The sequence below is a fragment of the Medicago sativa genome, chromosome 6 (assembly GCF_051527215.1).
Source record: "Medicago sativa cultivar Bolivia chromosome 6, Bolivia_mono, whole genome shotgun sequence".
In the NCBI taxonomy this organism is placed as follows: domain Eukaryota; kingdom Viridiplantae; phylum Streptophyta; class Magnoliopsida; order Fabales; family Fabaceae; genus Medicago; species Medicago sativa.
This window is the reverse complement of record NC_140754.1, coordinates 24,917,202-24,934,420: the sequence shown is the minus strand read 5'-3', so window position 1 is coordinate 24,934,420 and position 17,219 is coordinate 24,917,202. Positions and strand designations below refer to the sequence as shown.

The 17,219-nt window shown below is 30.7% G+C and overlaps 1 protein-coding gene and 1 long non-coding RNA gene across 2 annotated transcripts; one reads left to right on the top strand and one right to left on the bottom strand.

Annotated features, from left to right (window-relative positions):
* Positions 1–4,296: 4,296 nt before the first annotated feature.
* LOC146914128 (uncharacterized) lies at positions 4,297–5,588 on the bottom strand. The gene is made up of 3 exons (XR_015016463.1): positions 5,308–5,588; positions 5,159–5,212; positions 4,297–4,942 (listed from the first exon to the last, which is right to left on the bottom strand). It is a non-coding gene; the product is annotated as an uncharacterized LOC146914128 (long non-coding RNA).
* A 3,775-nt stretch (positions 5,589–9,363) lies between these two features.
* On the top strand, positions 9,364–15,100 carry LOC146914127 (5'-3' exonuclease family protein). Its single transcript, XM_085717045.1, has 4 exons — positions 9,364–9,854; positions 12,011–12,245; positions 13,754–13,976; positions 14,363–15,100. Exons 1-4 carry the CDS (start codon positions 9,402–9,404, stop codon positions 14,571–14,573), a joined length of 1,122 nt encoding a protein of 373 aa, XP_085573171.1. The 5' UTR covers positions 9,364–9,401; the 3' UTR covers positions 14,574–15,100.
* Positions 15,101–17,219: the final 2,119 nt, after the last annotated feature.

Here is a 17,219-nt window from a genome sequence, read left to right as displayed (position 1 = left end):
ATATATAGCTAACATTTTTAAGTGCTATATTTAAAAAATGTCTATTTTACCACTAAACTATTACAAAATTGATTAAGTTAGTGTGTATTATTGAGTGAGTTTGTTTTAATTTATTTTTAAAAGAGAAAAATTCTTTTAGAAAAAGATTAAGTTAGTGTGTTTTATCAGTGACTTTGTTTTGATTTGTTTTTAAGAGAGAAAAGTTGGGGGTGATTGAAGGAAAAAACACAAAAGTATATAATTTTGGTGACGTGTTAAAATATTAAAAAAGGGTAAGATTGTATTTTTGATAGATATTTAGAAGTTGAATTATAGATTAAGTTTGTTTATTACTGTATTTTATTTATTCTAATTGACATTAAGATTAAGTTTGTTTTTGTACCAAAAAAAAAAGATTAAGTTTGTTTATTCTTTAAAAAAAATATTAAGCTAGTGTTTTTATCAAGTTTGTTTTAATTTGTTTTAAAAAGTGAAAAATACGTGGAGATTGAAGCAAAAGACACAAAAGTATATAATTTTGATGACGTGTCAAAATATTAAGATGTGGTAAGATTGTATTTTTAGTAGACATCCTTATTTATTAATTTTGTTACGTCTGCAGCAATTTAACCTAATTTTTTCCCGCTCATTTTTTTATTAGGTTTGCAAGTATTTAACCTAACAAATTCCCTCTAAAAAAATGCATCGCACCAATTTTATTCCTATCCTCTTGCCTTTTTTTTTTTGAAGAAAATATTTTCTACACTTATTTGATGCTGCACGTTTGTTCTAGAAACTATAAGCATATCAATGATCACGTTTGATGCCTTCTATTTTATACTTTTTTTTCGGCTACCCTAATTTCCATGTAAACTTGGTTATATATACCTGAATTATTGATAGGATTACCGAATTTTCTTTTATAATATTTTCAGATGTCATACATTTTATGAAGTGTTTTATTTTGCCTACTATGAATTATCACGTGTTATTTTTTCACCGTTACCTATTATATATTGCATTTTATTATTCGTATGTCAACCCCTTTACAATAAACCCGAGCGGAGCACGGGTCAAAAATCTAGTTAAGTTTCATAATTAGACAATAGATAAACACATATAACAATAAATAAGAAAAAATTTAAATATTAAAAAAATGCAACAAACACGATATATATATATATATATATATATATATATATATATATATATATATATATATATATATATATATATATATATATATATATGGGTCTTGCTACAAGCCACCCTTTGGTGGTGTCTTTTAGCAAGTCACACCTCAAGGTGTGATTTGCACTTTTTAGTTATAACTTTGCTAAAAGACACCTTCATAAAAGTAAGTTGGTGTCTTTTCGCAAATGCTCATAGAGTAACTTGCTAAAAGACACCTTCACAAAAGGTGTCTTCTAGCAAAACCCTATATATATATATAGCATATCAAGTGAGAGGGTTTTTATTGTGAGAGGTGAGAGGGTTAAATTATAACCCTTGGATCAATATTAATGACTGAGATGAAGTTTGTACATTTTTGGTCTCTCCTTCCTGTATCATTCGGCCCTCCTTCTCTTCTCCAGTTCTCCATTATTCCACTTGTTCTCTTCTTGCTCTTACCATGATAACTCAAAGCAGAGTTTGTTTAACCAAAAAAATAAAACTCACGAAATAATTCTTGAGATAATTTCATCGAAGGAAGATATCCAACTACCCTTTTTTTCTTCAATCGGGAATAATTGGAATAGAGAGGTAAAAAAAAACTCATTGATTGAATTAGAGGATTAAAATGGAAGAAGGAAGGAATCAATTGATTGAAAATATTCTTTTATCGATAGAAAACAAGAGAGACCAATTTGAATATTCATCCAAAATCAATTCACCATCACAAAGGGAGAGATCCCAATATCATTCTTTTTTAAAATCTTCATGTTTCTCAATTGAGCTTCAGTTTCAGGATTCACGTTTAGAATCAACATTTCAGCCTCTGTATTAACCCAAACTAATTTATCTTTATCTGTTTGATCACCCATTTCATCAGTCATTTATGAAAAGCTAAATAAATTAAGAAGAAGGAAGAAAAAGAAGAGATAGATGATCAGGATTTTATAGCACACACAGTAGTTGTTGGGTTAAGTTCTCCTGCAATACTTAATTCAACCAGGTCATCGATCTCTTCTTTTTCTTCATTCTTCATAGATTATTTAGCTTTTCACAAATAAGTGATAAAATGGGTGATCAAACCGATAAAGATAAATTAGTTTGTGTTAAGACAAATGCTGAAAAAACTAATTGCATATGATAAACAACAAGAATTGATTGTTATTGTAGAATTTGTTAGTTAACATGGAACATCATTAACACTTAGAAGAGGTGCATTACATGTATGTATAATATCATTGGAATAACCGAGAGCAACCATTTACTTGAGATAGATCATTATGTAAAAAAAACACATTAACTATTGATAAATACAATAAACAACAATCAATATTAACATACATAATCATATATTTATAAATACGCTAAAATTATAAGAAAAAAAATGACATGACATAGTTTTCTACATTAAAATCATCTAATCAATTTCCACTTCAATTAGTTTTACAGAGAATTTACTCAATTCGTCTAAAACTATGTGCTAATTTACCTACGAAATAAAAAATACAGTTAATTTTGTATGTAAAAGAAAAATCATGACGAAAATATTAATTATATCTCATCAAAATTTATTGAAATGGATAGGATATGGTTTGTAAAGTGGTTGATGTTTCATTTTGTGTTCTTTTACTGCCATTATAAGAAGGTACGGTGATGGTACAACCATATTTGAATAAATTCACAAACTAAACACATACTTTCATTTAAACAACATACACTCAAAACATATACTAACAAACCATGAGTCTATATATATCAACAAAACACAAATTTTCAAATCATTCAGTCTCAATTTGTATGGGATTTGGGTTACCTATAATTAAGGAAACACAATTGCAGATAAAAGCTAGACAGTCACTTGTAACACCTAATGCAAAAAGGCAAGAGGTCAAATTTAATATATTACAATAGATCTTAATATCAGAAAATGCAGCCAAAAAGAAAGTTGTTGAAATACTATGACATCTAGTTGTTTATCGTATGCAATTAGCTTTTCAACGTCTGATTTTTATGACACACTTTATCTTTCTTTTTCTTCATTCTTCTTATATTATTTATCTTTTCACAAATGGGTGATCAAAAGGATAACGATAAAATAGTTTGTGTTAAGACAAAAGCTATAAAGCTAATTGCATATGATAAACAACAAGAATTGATATTGTAGAATTTGTTAGTTAACTTGGAACATCATTAACACTTGGAAGAGGTGCATTGCATGTATGTATAACATCCTTGGAATAACCGAGAGCAACCACTTCCTTACGATAAATCATCTTGTAAAAAACACATTGACTCTTGATAAATACAATAAACAACAATCAAAGCTAACATACATAATCATATATTTATAGATACACTAAAATTATAAAATAATAAAAATGACATGACTTAGTTTTCTACGTTAAAATCATGATCTAATCAATTTCCATTTCAATTAGTTTTACAGAGAATTTACTAAATTCGTCTAAAACTATATGTTAATTTATGTATGAATTAAGAAATACAGTTAATTTTGTTTGTAAAAGAAAAATTATGACGAAAACATTAATTATATCTCATCAAAATTCATTGAAATAGATATAACATGGTTTGTAAAGTGGTTGATGTTTCGTTTTATGTTCTCTTCCTCCCATTATAAGAAGGTACATTGTTGATGCAACCAAATTCGAATCAAATCACAAACTAAACACATACTTTCATTTAAACAACACATACACTCCAAACATATACTAAAATACCAGGAGTCTATAAATCAACAAAACACAAATTTTCATTTCAATCGGTCTCACTTTATATGGAATTTGGGTTACCTATAATTAAGGAAACACAATTGTAGATAAAAGTTAGACAATCACTTGTAACACCTAATGCAAAAAGGTTGGGGGTTAAATTTAATATATTACAATAGATCTTAATATCATAAAAATACAGCCAAAAAATAAAGTTATTGAAATATTATGACATCTAGTTGTTTATCATATGCAATTAGCTTTCCAGCCTCTGTCTTAACACAAACTAATTTATCTTTATCAGTTTGATCGCCTATATCATCAGCCATTTGTGAAAATCTAAATCTAAATCTAAGAAGAAGGAAGAAAAAGAATAGATAGATCATTTGATCAGACCAATTGATAGAAACTCGAGTTAAAAAAAAAGAAACAGTTGTATTATTGAATTGAAAATCCTGTAACCCTAGAACAGAAGCTCCTCAGAGAAGAGATGTTTCTCTTCCTGCCTAAACCGTAAGGTTCTAAGTGAATAGTGATCAAAATATCCCTAACTCTCTCTTACCATCCCTTTATATAACCTCTCCACTTTATTTTTCTATTGTAACTAACTCTCCATCTAAGTGGGCCTTGAACATTTGGGCTTACGAATACATATTAGAAACTTATCATTGGTCTTAGACTAAGGAAGAGGAATTTATGGTGTACAATGCCAAGGGTAGAATTTACAATCTTCATACCAGTTGAGATTTCTAAAATTCACAACCTAACAAGAAGTTTGATTCCAAAAACATTAAAGATATATACAAAATAAATGGGAGGGTGTCAGGAGGCAGAACTCACACTTTCAGTGAAATTTGTTAAATTCAGTGCTATTTCTCTGATACCAATAACAAGATTCTGGTTCCACAGTTCAGCCGCCTTAAGAGCAGAGAGAGCTTGCTCCAACTTTGCTTCAGTTGCACTGTTTTGGGACATCAGTTTTGTAATCTCTTTAATGGCATCCTCGTATTTATTGTTGAGTATGGAATATCGCAAATCAAGAGAACTCTTTTCTGATCTAGCTGCATCAACTCCAACAGCACAAACATCAAAAGCATCAAGCACTACACCATCAATCAATCCAAATTCATTCAAATAAGTCAATCCAAACATAACCTAAATCAAAAATCGAAATGATTCTAATTCAATTCAATTCAAATTCATTCGATTGATAATAATAATAATAATAATAATAATAATAATAATAAAAACAACAAAATGAAGAAGAAAAATCAAACTGTGGTTAGGTGGAAAAGGATGAAACTCCTGCATCCTAGGGTTTTCCTAAAAACCTACAAAATTGAACAAATTACAAAATCTTCATTGAATTCAACGAAAACAATTGGGAAAGTGGACGATGAGGTGATGAAGAGTGAACAAAGTTTACCTGAATATGGATTTGATCGAGTTACGGAAATTTTCCCGGAGATTCTCGGGAAATTCCGGCGAGAAAGTGAGGGAGTGAATATTTGGAATCCGATAATTTTTTTTTTTTAGAAACTTAATATGTTTTGTATGTTGTCTGGTGTCGGACACTTACATGTCAGTCTTAGTTTTCTACGTTGAAATCATATCTAATCAATTTCTACTTCAATTAGTTTTACAGAGAATTTACTAAATTTGTCTAAAACTATATGTTAATTTACGTATGAATTAAGAAATACAGTTAATTTTGTATGTAAAAGAAAAATCATGACGAAAAAATTATTTGTATCTCATCAAAATTCATTGAAATAGATATGATATGGTTTATAAAGTGGTTGATGTTTCATTTTGTGTTCTCTTCCTCCCATTATTAGAAGGTACGATGATGGTGCAACCATATTCGAATCAATACGTAAATTGAACACATACTTTCATTTAAACAATACATACACTCCAAACATATATTAACAAAACGAGAGTCTATAAGTCAACAAAACACAATTGTAGATAAAAGATAGATAGTCATTTCTAATGCAAAAAGGTAAGGGGTCAAATTTAATATATTATAATAGATAAAATTTTATATATGCAAAAGAATAAAGTCGATATAATAAAATTTTGAAAACTCGTGACTATTTTAAAAATATCAAACATCAATTCCTTCAAAAAAAATCAACATTAATATACTGTTTCTATTAAATATTTTTTATTTTATATGTAAAACATCGTTAATTATTTACATCTCATTCATTGCAGATTTTTTGTGCTTATATCTCAAAAATCTAATTTTATATATGCCGATATGAGAAAGTTGATATGCTTAAATTTTGAAAGTTAATGATTATTTCAAAAAATATAAACATTAATGTAGTGTTTTTATTGATTTTTCTATATATACAAATTACTCAAATTAAAAGATTAAACGATACGAGAAAAAACTGTTTCTTTATACTTATGACATGAAAGAGTATATTAAACTTTTTTTCCTATATTTATGCCATAATACATTGTTTTTTTCCCTATATTTAAGGGAATTTTTAAGGAGAATAAAAATGAAACAATTTAGATCTCGTAAAAAGTCAGTCAAAAAAGACAGTTATGGAAATACCGATGTCTGTTTGCAAACAAACTTCTGAAGCATCTCTTCATCCTCAGATACTTACTTTAGTACACCTCTGTACAACTTCCACTTTAAAAGTTGCACTCAACACAATTTCTATACTACCGATCAACTTGTTATATTGCTTATTCCTAGGCATTAATTTCTCATCTGAAATTTTATACGACTAGTCTGAATCATATGAAAAAAGCGTTCAACATCATCATCATAGTTAATACACTTTCCTTTTATAACCCTCTATATCCTTGAGGTAGAAGCTAAAATTTTTTCCTTGTCCACCTTTACTTTTTGTTTTGGTGAAGCACTTCATATCATTTTATAATGACGCAATCCCTTCAATAACCCAAATCGCTTGAATTCTCATATAATGTTCTAATCGAAGTAAAAGAAGGTAAAAATTGGTATTGCGTGATTTATTGGATAAATTAAAACATCATTAACACTTGGAAAATGAGTATTGCAAGTATGTATAACATCCTTGGAATGACCGAGAGCAATCATTTCCTTGAGATAGACCATCTTGTAAAAAACACACATTGATTCTTGATAAACACAACAAATAACAACCAGGGCTAACATACATTATCAGATATTTATAGTTAAGTTAAAATTAATTAAAAAAATATTACATGGTTTAGTTTTCTACATTAAAATCATGATCTAATCAATTTCCACTTCAATTAGTTTTACAGAGAATTTACTCAATTCGTCTAAGACTATATGTTAATTTATTACATTACACATGAAATAAGAAATATATTTAATTTTGTTCGTAAAAGAAATATTATGACGAAAACATTAATTATATCTCATCAAAATTCATTGAAATGGATATGACATGGTTTGTAAAGTGAATCGATGTTTTAGTTTGTGTCCTCTTCCTCCCATTATTAGAAGGTATGGTGATTAGAGTTGTCAAAACGAGCTATCCGTTTGGGCCGAAAGCCTGAATAAAACGTAGGGTTTGGGCCTCAAAATATCAACATTAATATAATGTTTCTATTAATTATTTTATTATTTTATGTTCAAAACACCGTTAAATAGTTTCACCACGCTCGTTGCAAATTGTATGTGTTTGTATATACAAAGACAAATGTTTATGTATTGATATGAGAGATTTGATGTGATAAATTTTGAAAACTCATGAGTATTTTCAAAATATCAACATTAATGTAGTGTTTCTATTGAATAAATTTTTATTTTATATTTAAAACAACATTAAATATTTGTAGTTGAGGATTTTATATGTTTATATATGCAGAAGAATATAGTCGTTATGATAAAATTTTGAAAACTCGTGACTATTTTAAAAATATCAAACATCAATTCCTTCAAAAAATATCAACATTAATATAGTGTTTCTATTAAATATTTTTTATTTTATATATAAAACAATGTTAAATATTTACACCCCACTCAAAAATCTAATTTTATATATATGCCAATATAAGAAAGTTGATATGTTTAAATTTTGAAAACTAATGATTATTTTAAAAGTATAAACATTAATGTAGTATTTCTATTGATTTTTCTATATATACAAATTAGTCAGATTAAGAGATTAAACGAGACGAGAAAAAACTATTTCTTTATACTTATGGCATAAAAGAGTATAATAAACTTTTTTTTGCTATATTTATGCCATAATACATTGTTTTTTTTCCTAAATTTAAGGGATTTTTTTTTACGGAGAATAAAAATGAAAAAAATTAGTTTTATATTTTAAAAAATGACCATCAAGATCCTGAGTTAAAAAATGATAATTTTAAAATTTTGTTGGAGTATGATTTTTTTTATATTATATAGTAGTAAATTTTGTATTTTCTATGCAAAACTCCATTTTGTCCTTTTTCATCATATCCTTTGCGGATTTTATATGTTTATATCTATGGAGGCAAATTTTTATGTACGAGACGAGAGAGTCAATGTGATAAAATTTTGAAAACCATGACTATTTTCAAAATATCAACACTAATGTATTGTTTGTATTAAATATTTTTTCATTTTATATGCAAAACACCGTTAAATACTTGCACCACATTTGTAGCATATTTTATGTGTTTATATATGTAGAAGCAAATTTTTATGTATTGATATGAGAAAGTCGATACGATATCATTTTTTTTTTGGTTACAAAGCGAAACACTGACAAAAGAAAAAGACAGAAGAAAAAAGAAAAACGAAGAAATTAGCGTCTCATGAAGAGGGTTCCCATTGCGCCCGTCCTAAGAAGAGGGAGTAAATCCTCTGGAGGAGAAGTATGGATTGTAAACTCATCATTTGTTGAAGCTCTCAATTTAGCCATGAAATCCGCACATCGATTGCCTTCTCTAAGGGTATGTTGAATAGAGAAACTTCGAGTAGCCAGAAGGTTCTTAATATCCTGAATAAGAACAACATAGATGTGGAACTGCGATGTGACACCATAGATGAGGTTTATGGATAGGAGGGAGTCTGAGTAGCACACCAATTCTTCAATTCCCATGTTTATAGCCAACTTGATGATAACATTAATGTAGTATTTTTTTAAAAAAAAAAAAATAAGTATCGTTTTTATTAAATATTTTTATTTCATTTTATATATAAATTAATGAGATTAAGAGATTAAAAGAGACGAGAATAATCCATTTTTCTTTATCTATAAATTGATATATTTTCAAGCTTATGAAAAATAGCTTATGCAAATAAATAAGTTGTTATATTAATTTATAACTTCTCACTAACGAAAACTTTATCTTCATAAGTTGTTTTTTTTTCAATAAACTACCTTAACAAGCTCATCAATAATAAATAAAAGTTTATTTATTTGTATAAACTGTTTTCGTATAAGCCGAAAATAAGCTCAATCCAAACGGGTCGAAAATCTATAAAACAAAGATTGTTTGTTTTGTTGGAGATAGGAATGAGATAATATCAATGTCTCCATAGAGAAGAAGATGATGAAAACATTATCATCATCACATGCTTTCAATTTCATTCACCCTTGCAACTTCAACCCTTCATCATCTTCATCTTCTTCTTCTTCTTCAGTAGTATCATTCAAGAAAACTCCAAAAACAACATCACTACAAAAACTGAACACAGAATCAAAACAACAAAGCAAAAGGGTATTTTTCTTAGATGTGAATCCTTTGTGTTATGAAGGAACAAACCCTAGTTTACACTATTTTGCTAAATGGCTGAAACTTTTTCTATCTCATCAAGTTACTCAATCTCATCCTGTTATAGCTGTTTTTGATGGTGAAAGAGGGAGTGAGTTTAGAAGGAAGTTGCTTCCTTCTTATAAAGCGAATCGGAGAAAATTCGCGGCGAATGGTGGTGGTGGAAGTGGACATGTTGGGAGGTTTTATGGTGTTATTAGCGATGTTCTTCGGAAATGCAATGTTCCTGTGAGTTTGTTTGTTTTTTTATATATTTTTTGTGTATATATTTATATATGTTTTTTGTTGGGTATTTAAAATTGTTGTTAAAGATTCAAAATTTAAATGCATGGTTTCGGATTTGAGGAATGGAGAGTGTGATTTTGGGCGTGTTTGGAATCGTTTGTTTGAGATTATTTACTAATATAAGCACTTTTGAGAGTGTTTGAAAAAACTGATGAAAACAGCTTATGAAATGTTCATAAGCTGTTTTTTGCTTATTTCCACGAGGACTCTAGCATAGTTTATGAAAATAGCTTATAGATTATATGTAAACAGTTTTAGTTTGTTTTATCATGTGCTATTGACATAGCTTATTCATAAGCGCTTTTATGATAAACATTTATGCTATAAGGTGCAAAGTAGGTTGTTTATTCGGATAGAGTTTTTGTTTTACAAAGGGGGGTTAGAAGTGTGAAATGGATATTGCAGCACTGAAAATTTTGACAGAAGGCGTCTCTGGTGTCTGTCATGACACGGGCACATGTGGTTATGTTCAATTAATTCAGTTTCTCAAATGGTTACTAGTGTCGACATCGTATCCGGTATTCATGTCTACGTCGGTGTTTTTTGGAGATTATGGGATTAGGTATTGGGTGTCAGTGGGGATCTCACTTGTGTGAGTGGGGGTGATTCCCATCTCAGTTGGGGATGCACTCATTTTCTTCACTTTGCAACCAGACTTATCTCTCACCTTTTTATAGCTATTCTCATCATTTAGTCACGATTGTACAGAGGATCCTTACTGTTATCGGAGTGATTAGTTCAATACCAATCGATGTTTGTTCATGCCCAATTGGTATCAAAGCTCAGATCTTAAGAGCTTTTGCTGTCTAAAAAAATTAATGTATGACAAGGTTGGAAAGGATGCGAGTTAGGAGGAGTTTGAGAAAATCGATTCCAATTTTTTATGAAGAAAAAGGTGCTCAATGGTGGTTGATTTTTATTGAGAGGCACTTTGATGTTGTTTTTTGTTGTCTTAATTTGTGAACCAAATGCTAAAAGGTTCTACTTCTTTCTCTTAATTATGCTACTTTATAGGCATATATATGAACTTATACCTACACATGCGTGTTTTATGAAATTCGTAGAATCTTACTAATCGTGTTGCGATTCTATGATGCATGCTTTTATTCCCCCTCTTCTGTATCTAGGTAAAATCTTGAGTTTGACAACTTGAAATGACTTAATTCCTCTGCTAGTCTACTGCCACGGATAAGCTACTTTAAGTATATGTCACTTATTCATTAAACCACGACACTTTATTCATTAAGCTACAACTAGCTCTAATTCATTAGACTATGTTCAACTATAGAAACTCTTAATTTGATTGAAGTTCAGGTTATACCCAAATCCTCCCAAAAAAAGAAATTCATGAACTACTAGTACTTAGTTTTATGATTTGAAATCTTGCTTTCATCAAACTATAATATACTTTTGATTTACTTAAGGATACATTATATAGCTAATTACTCTTGCATACAATTGCTTACACCTTTGCTCACACATTCCAGCAAGGACGTTTATTTATTTTATCGAGAAGCTTATCTTCATCAAGTTGACATATAAAAGTTCCAACTTTCCTTGTTCCTCATGGAATATCCATACAACTACTCTAACTGTATTTTGACTACTCAAAAGTCAACACACAACTGAGTTTTCAGCAGCAGATAGTGCAGAAAAGATAACAGAATTATACATGCATTCTTAAAGCTCATTAATTAAGTTTTGTACCAAAACTTATTTTTGCTTCTGTTTGTGTCTGAAATTTTAACCATGATGTCCTGAAACTTTGATCACATTAAAATCCAGTTGTCACTAAATCACCGATGACAACTTATTAGAATATTTTATTTTGTATGTTGAATGGCATTGCTGTGCATGCTATTGTTCTGGAATATTTCTATACTCTAAAATTATAATTACAAATGATTAACTAGTTGGCAATTTGTTAATCCAAACAATACATTTCTTACTTTCTGTAGCTTTCTTTAAGTGACTGTTTTCATTTTCAATCATAGTGGAAGAATAAGCAGATTTTGTTCTAATAAACATATGTGAAACTGCATAGTCAATTTTCTTTTATTCAATCACATCATTCATTGTGACTAAATGAAATCATATAGGTTATAAAAGTTGATGGCCATGAAGCTGATGATGTTGTAGCTACACTTGCTGAACAAGTTCTCAAAAAAGGGTTTCGAGTGGTGATTGCCTCCCCTGATAAGGATTTTAAGCAACTTATTTCTGACAATGTGCAAATAGTTATGCCTATGCCAGAGTTACAAAGGTGGTCCTTCTACACTGCGAGACATTACAGAGATCAGTATAATTGCGACCCACAATCCGATCTGAGCCTTAGTGAGTATATGATATATCATACAGACACTACTATATTCATGTTTGATGCGTCCATTAATTTATATTTATGCCAACATAAATATCCATTACTATATATATTGAAAACTTGTACATGGCTCAACCAATTTATAAATTTCATAATTGCTGAGATGATACAACCTTGCTGCATAAAGAACTAGAATGTAGTAGTCTGATAGAAACTGGATAAATTTATAGAAGAAAATGGTGTTAAATTATAGAACATAGTTGTACACTCAAAGTATTCGAGAAACCTAGTGCTATCTCACTCGAATTTTCTTTCCTCATTGAAGATAATCTCTCCAATTCTCTTTCCCATTACATATAATCCCTCATCTCATAACCCTAACTAACTTGGTAGAGCACCGAATCTCTCGAATACATACAGTTTGCACTGTTTTCTATAGAAAAAAACATTCTCTTCTGTAACTTTTTATCTAATTTTTATCAATTGTACAAATAAAATGCGAAGGCTATGTTTGGATTGATGGTATGTGATGGAATGGAATGGAATGGAGTGGTAACTAATTATGTTCCATTGTTTGGATTAGCAAAAAGTGAATGGAGTGGAATGGAATACAATGGAACCCATTCCATCCCATACCATCCAATCCTTCAATTTTCTATTCCCCCCAATTTGGGGTGTATGCAATGGAATGGAGCACCATAATTTAAATATTACCCTTTTACCCTTATTTTATTTTATCATTATTGTTTCCTCTTCCTCTCAAATACTTCATTTTTTCAATCAGTGTGTGTCTTTCTTCTTGTACATATTTGCGTGCTTACTTTTTTTCTTCTTTGCTTTTATGTTCGTGCATTTCTCTGTATATGTAGTGGACCTTTTTTTCTTATTCTTTGCTTTGTATACCCAGCGAGTTTGAGTTATTTTTCTTGCTTTCTATACACAACGAGTTTGAGTTCTTATTTTCGTGCATTGTTTGTATATGTAGTGGACCTTTGTCTTGCTTTCTTATTCCATTGTTATTCTCATGGAGGTGAGGTGAGTGCAATTAATTTTTGGTGACTGCAATTCCTACGAGTTCCTCTTTGGGATGATCTAGGAGCTTTTGTTTGGGTGGTTGAATTATTAAAGAAGATAATTTTTTTTGGTTACAAAGTAGATAAATTTTTTAGTAACGATATATTACATAATAATAGTGGTTTTAAATAGGGGTAAAAATGGAATAAAAACTATAATTTGTTTTATTCCGTCCACTTTCCAAACAATGGAATGGAAACATTGTTCCGTTACATCATAGAATTTCCAAACGGTGGAATGGAATATCTGTTCCGTTCCGCTCCATCCCACTCCATTCCGTTCTGTTCCATTCCGCTCCGCTCCGTTCTGCTCCGTCAATCCAAACAGAGCCGAAGAGTTCGATTTCTCCCCAACCCTTTTGTATAATATGACCGTGTTTTAGTTTACTAGTCAAGTGGTAATAGGATTAAGACTAACATTTCTGTTTATGTATGCTGTAATTGTGTAGGATGTATTATAGGTGATGAAGTTGACGGTGTTCCTGGTATCCAACATCTAGTCCCTAGTTTTGGATGGAAGACTGCTTTAAAACTTATTCAAAAACATGGTTCATTGGAAGCTTTATTAAACGCGGCTGCAGTAAGGACTGTGGGAAGACCATATGCACAGGATGCCCTTACCAAGTACGCTGATTACTTACGGCGGAACTATGAAGTTCTTGCCTTGAAAAGGTATTGATGTTTGTTTCATAAATCTTTGCCTTGTTATTCACATCTTTACACGTGTTGAAAATAACTGTTGGTAGCTGAGGTGGCGCCGGCATAGCTGGATGTCATTTCAGTTATCATAGTGATGCTTTGTCTTGAAACTTGGGTTGGACCTAACTCAACCCTCCAAAACCGACTTGTACGATGGTGACTTCCTTCTCTTATAAAGTCATGTTTAAGTCTATCTCATGCAATGTGGGACTCTTAACACTTTGTTATACTAATTTTGGTTACAGTGAAAGTATTCACATCTTGTGGAACATTGTTAATAATTTTTAATATGCCTCATTTGTCCCAACCAATATTCAACAATCCTATTTTTCTGATATATATGAATTGAAATTTGACAGGGATGTAAATGTTCAGCTTCATGAGGAATGGTTGGTTGATAGAGACACTCACAATGATACTATTGCACTATCTACATTGTTCAAATATTTGGAAGAAAGTAAAGAGCCAATAACTATGAGGAATTTTGTTAGTAATAGGCCTGCTAACACCAGTGCTTATGTTAGAAAGAAGCATATAAATCAAATTAGTGTTGGGACAGATGTTATGTAATTTTTTTTTTTTAAAACTCGGTATCTGGCTCAAGGATCGACTGATTCGGGGGACCAATCCCTCTGTCCACTAGCGAGAGCCTCGATTGAAGTCAGAGCAATTGAAGAAAGAGCAAAGCTCTTTATGGACTGTCCCTACACATGAATTGTTGACACCTGGAAGATTCAAACATGAGACCTAGAGAGAAACACACTCCAGGATCCCAAACTTTCACCACCAAGTCGACCCTTTTGGAAGTTATGTAATATTAGTGGGCAGTTTATTTTTTTATTATAAAATGGAATTTAGAATTATAAATATAGACTAAAAGCGAAAAGGGAGGGCACTAAGTATTTTGTATGTCGGTTGGTTTGGGAGATACCACTCTCTAATTCCCGGAGGTTGTTTTATTTCCAACAGTTATTTTTATGTTTCAGACAGTTTTCATTTTCTGTGTATTGCAACTACTTCTACTGAAGTTACCGCTCAGATTTGTATACTGCAGTCCATTAATAAACAGTAACAGGTTACAACCATTTTCTGGCAAATTGTTAGTTGAGAGAGACACTCACAATGATGAGTTCCATGTTTGCAATTTTGAAACTTGTAAAGAGTATGAATTTTGATGTTTGTTTGCATGCTAGGAAACTTGAGATCATGTTTGGTCGCTATGAAAAGTAGGTTTAATCAGTAGTTTTCAGAACATTGAGATTTTTTGACCAGAGTATTGTGTAAGTATGGATCTTCCATCTGATGAAGGGAATTGAGCCTCATTTTATATTGAATTTTGAAACTTAACTATGTATAGAAATTGGAAGCCCCTAATATAGATCTCAATTGACTCTAAACTACACATTTGGATGATTACACAATATAACAATTTCTCTAATAGTGCCTTGTTTTGAAGTATCTATATCTATACATATCTTTGCAGTATTAATTAACTAGATCTACTATTTTACAATTCATCAAAAAATCACTTAACCAAATCATTTATCTGGTAAATTGCATGAAATAAATAAATATTTCATACGTACGGTATGTACCAGGAAGACATTGAAGAAATTGCTTTTAGTTGAAATAAAGTCCCCTAAAAAGTCTCGAGCACACTCGTCAAAAGATGTATCGACATGATTAGCAACAACAAAAAGTATTGATATTACTTTTACAAAAATGTTTCATGGAAGCTCAATTTTCCTTACATCTACGACACCTGTTTAATCACATGTAAAATTATGGTTAACTCAGTTGACATGCTTAATTTAGATCAAGTTAAAAACTGTGATATTGTGGTTAACATATAGTTAGACTAGTATCGCAGGTGCAAGATGTGGCTGGTTGCACATATTTCAATCATATGTTTGGTGGTTAACATTCCTTGCTCTCCCCTCAAAAAAAAATCTTGATCTATCCCAATGATTACAAAATTTAAAGCTATGTTAATCATTAGGCCTTGGATATGTCTTAATGAATATCTAAACTAGATTAGGTATCAAGTAATATTATGCTTGTAGATTTAGAATGACCAACACCACAATCATAGCATGTTATAGATATTTAGTCCTAATTATATGCTATTCATACAAAGGAGACCATGTAACTACAAAGTTAAGTGCACGATAAACATGAAAATTTGATAAGACGAATGTACAAACATGATCTAACGTCTCAGTTGTAAGCCTCTACAAACTTGATCAACATCCATGACTGAGATGGGATGCCAAAATATAGGGGAAAACTAAAAGAAGCAGACACAAGGTGCATAAGTGGACGCGAAAAATGGCTCTTTAGTCGAAACTCAGTTAAGAAACAATAACACATACAGCTTACTCAAGGACCGCAATAATTTTCTTAGTAAAGACTAAATTTGATCCCTCACAATTTTCTCCCTTACAAAAAAAAAAAAAAAAAAACGCAATTTAGTACATTTCATTTTTATCAGAGAAAAAATTAGTCACCGACTTAACAAAGGGACTTATTAGTATCCCGTTTGAAAAAGTTACTATTTTGGTATTACCTTTGTCAGTGACTAAATTGGACCTCGAGAAAATTATCAGGACCAAATTAAGTATTCACTCAAATCTTCCTTTTGTCAATAGATCGATGGCTCAATATCTAGGTATTCTTATAGAATTTAAACACCCAAACAAAGACCAGCCACTGGGATCTAGAGTTAGGGACCTTCAGTACTCTCAAGACTCAGCACTGAAATTTCAAAAAAAAGCGATCTATACCTCTTCAATATGGCATGATATACATATGTATCAGATGGCTCACATACTGTTTCTTTTTTCTGACAAGATTGAAGAAATTCTCATACCTGGCAACTAGACAACATAACTTGGATAGCTTCTTTTATTCCCCCTCCCCTCATTTTTCAAAACACTTTATTTGTTCAAATTGACGGTACAAGAAATCCCCTATAGTTTAATTAAATTTATACTTCCTCTAAAACCGAGAACAGGGTTCGGACAGAGTCGGGCTACCTTCGGATGGAGAGGGTTCAAATTCATTGTCCCCAACCGTATGAATTCCTGAGACTAATATATCACTGAAATGAGAGTTTCAAAGATAACGAAATGGAAGTGAAGCACACCGCAAAAAATTTACTCATGACTAAGCACAACAGGATCACGCAAGAGAGTTGACTGTGATACCCTTTGTCAT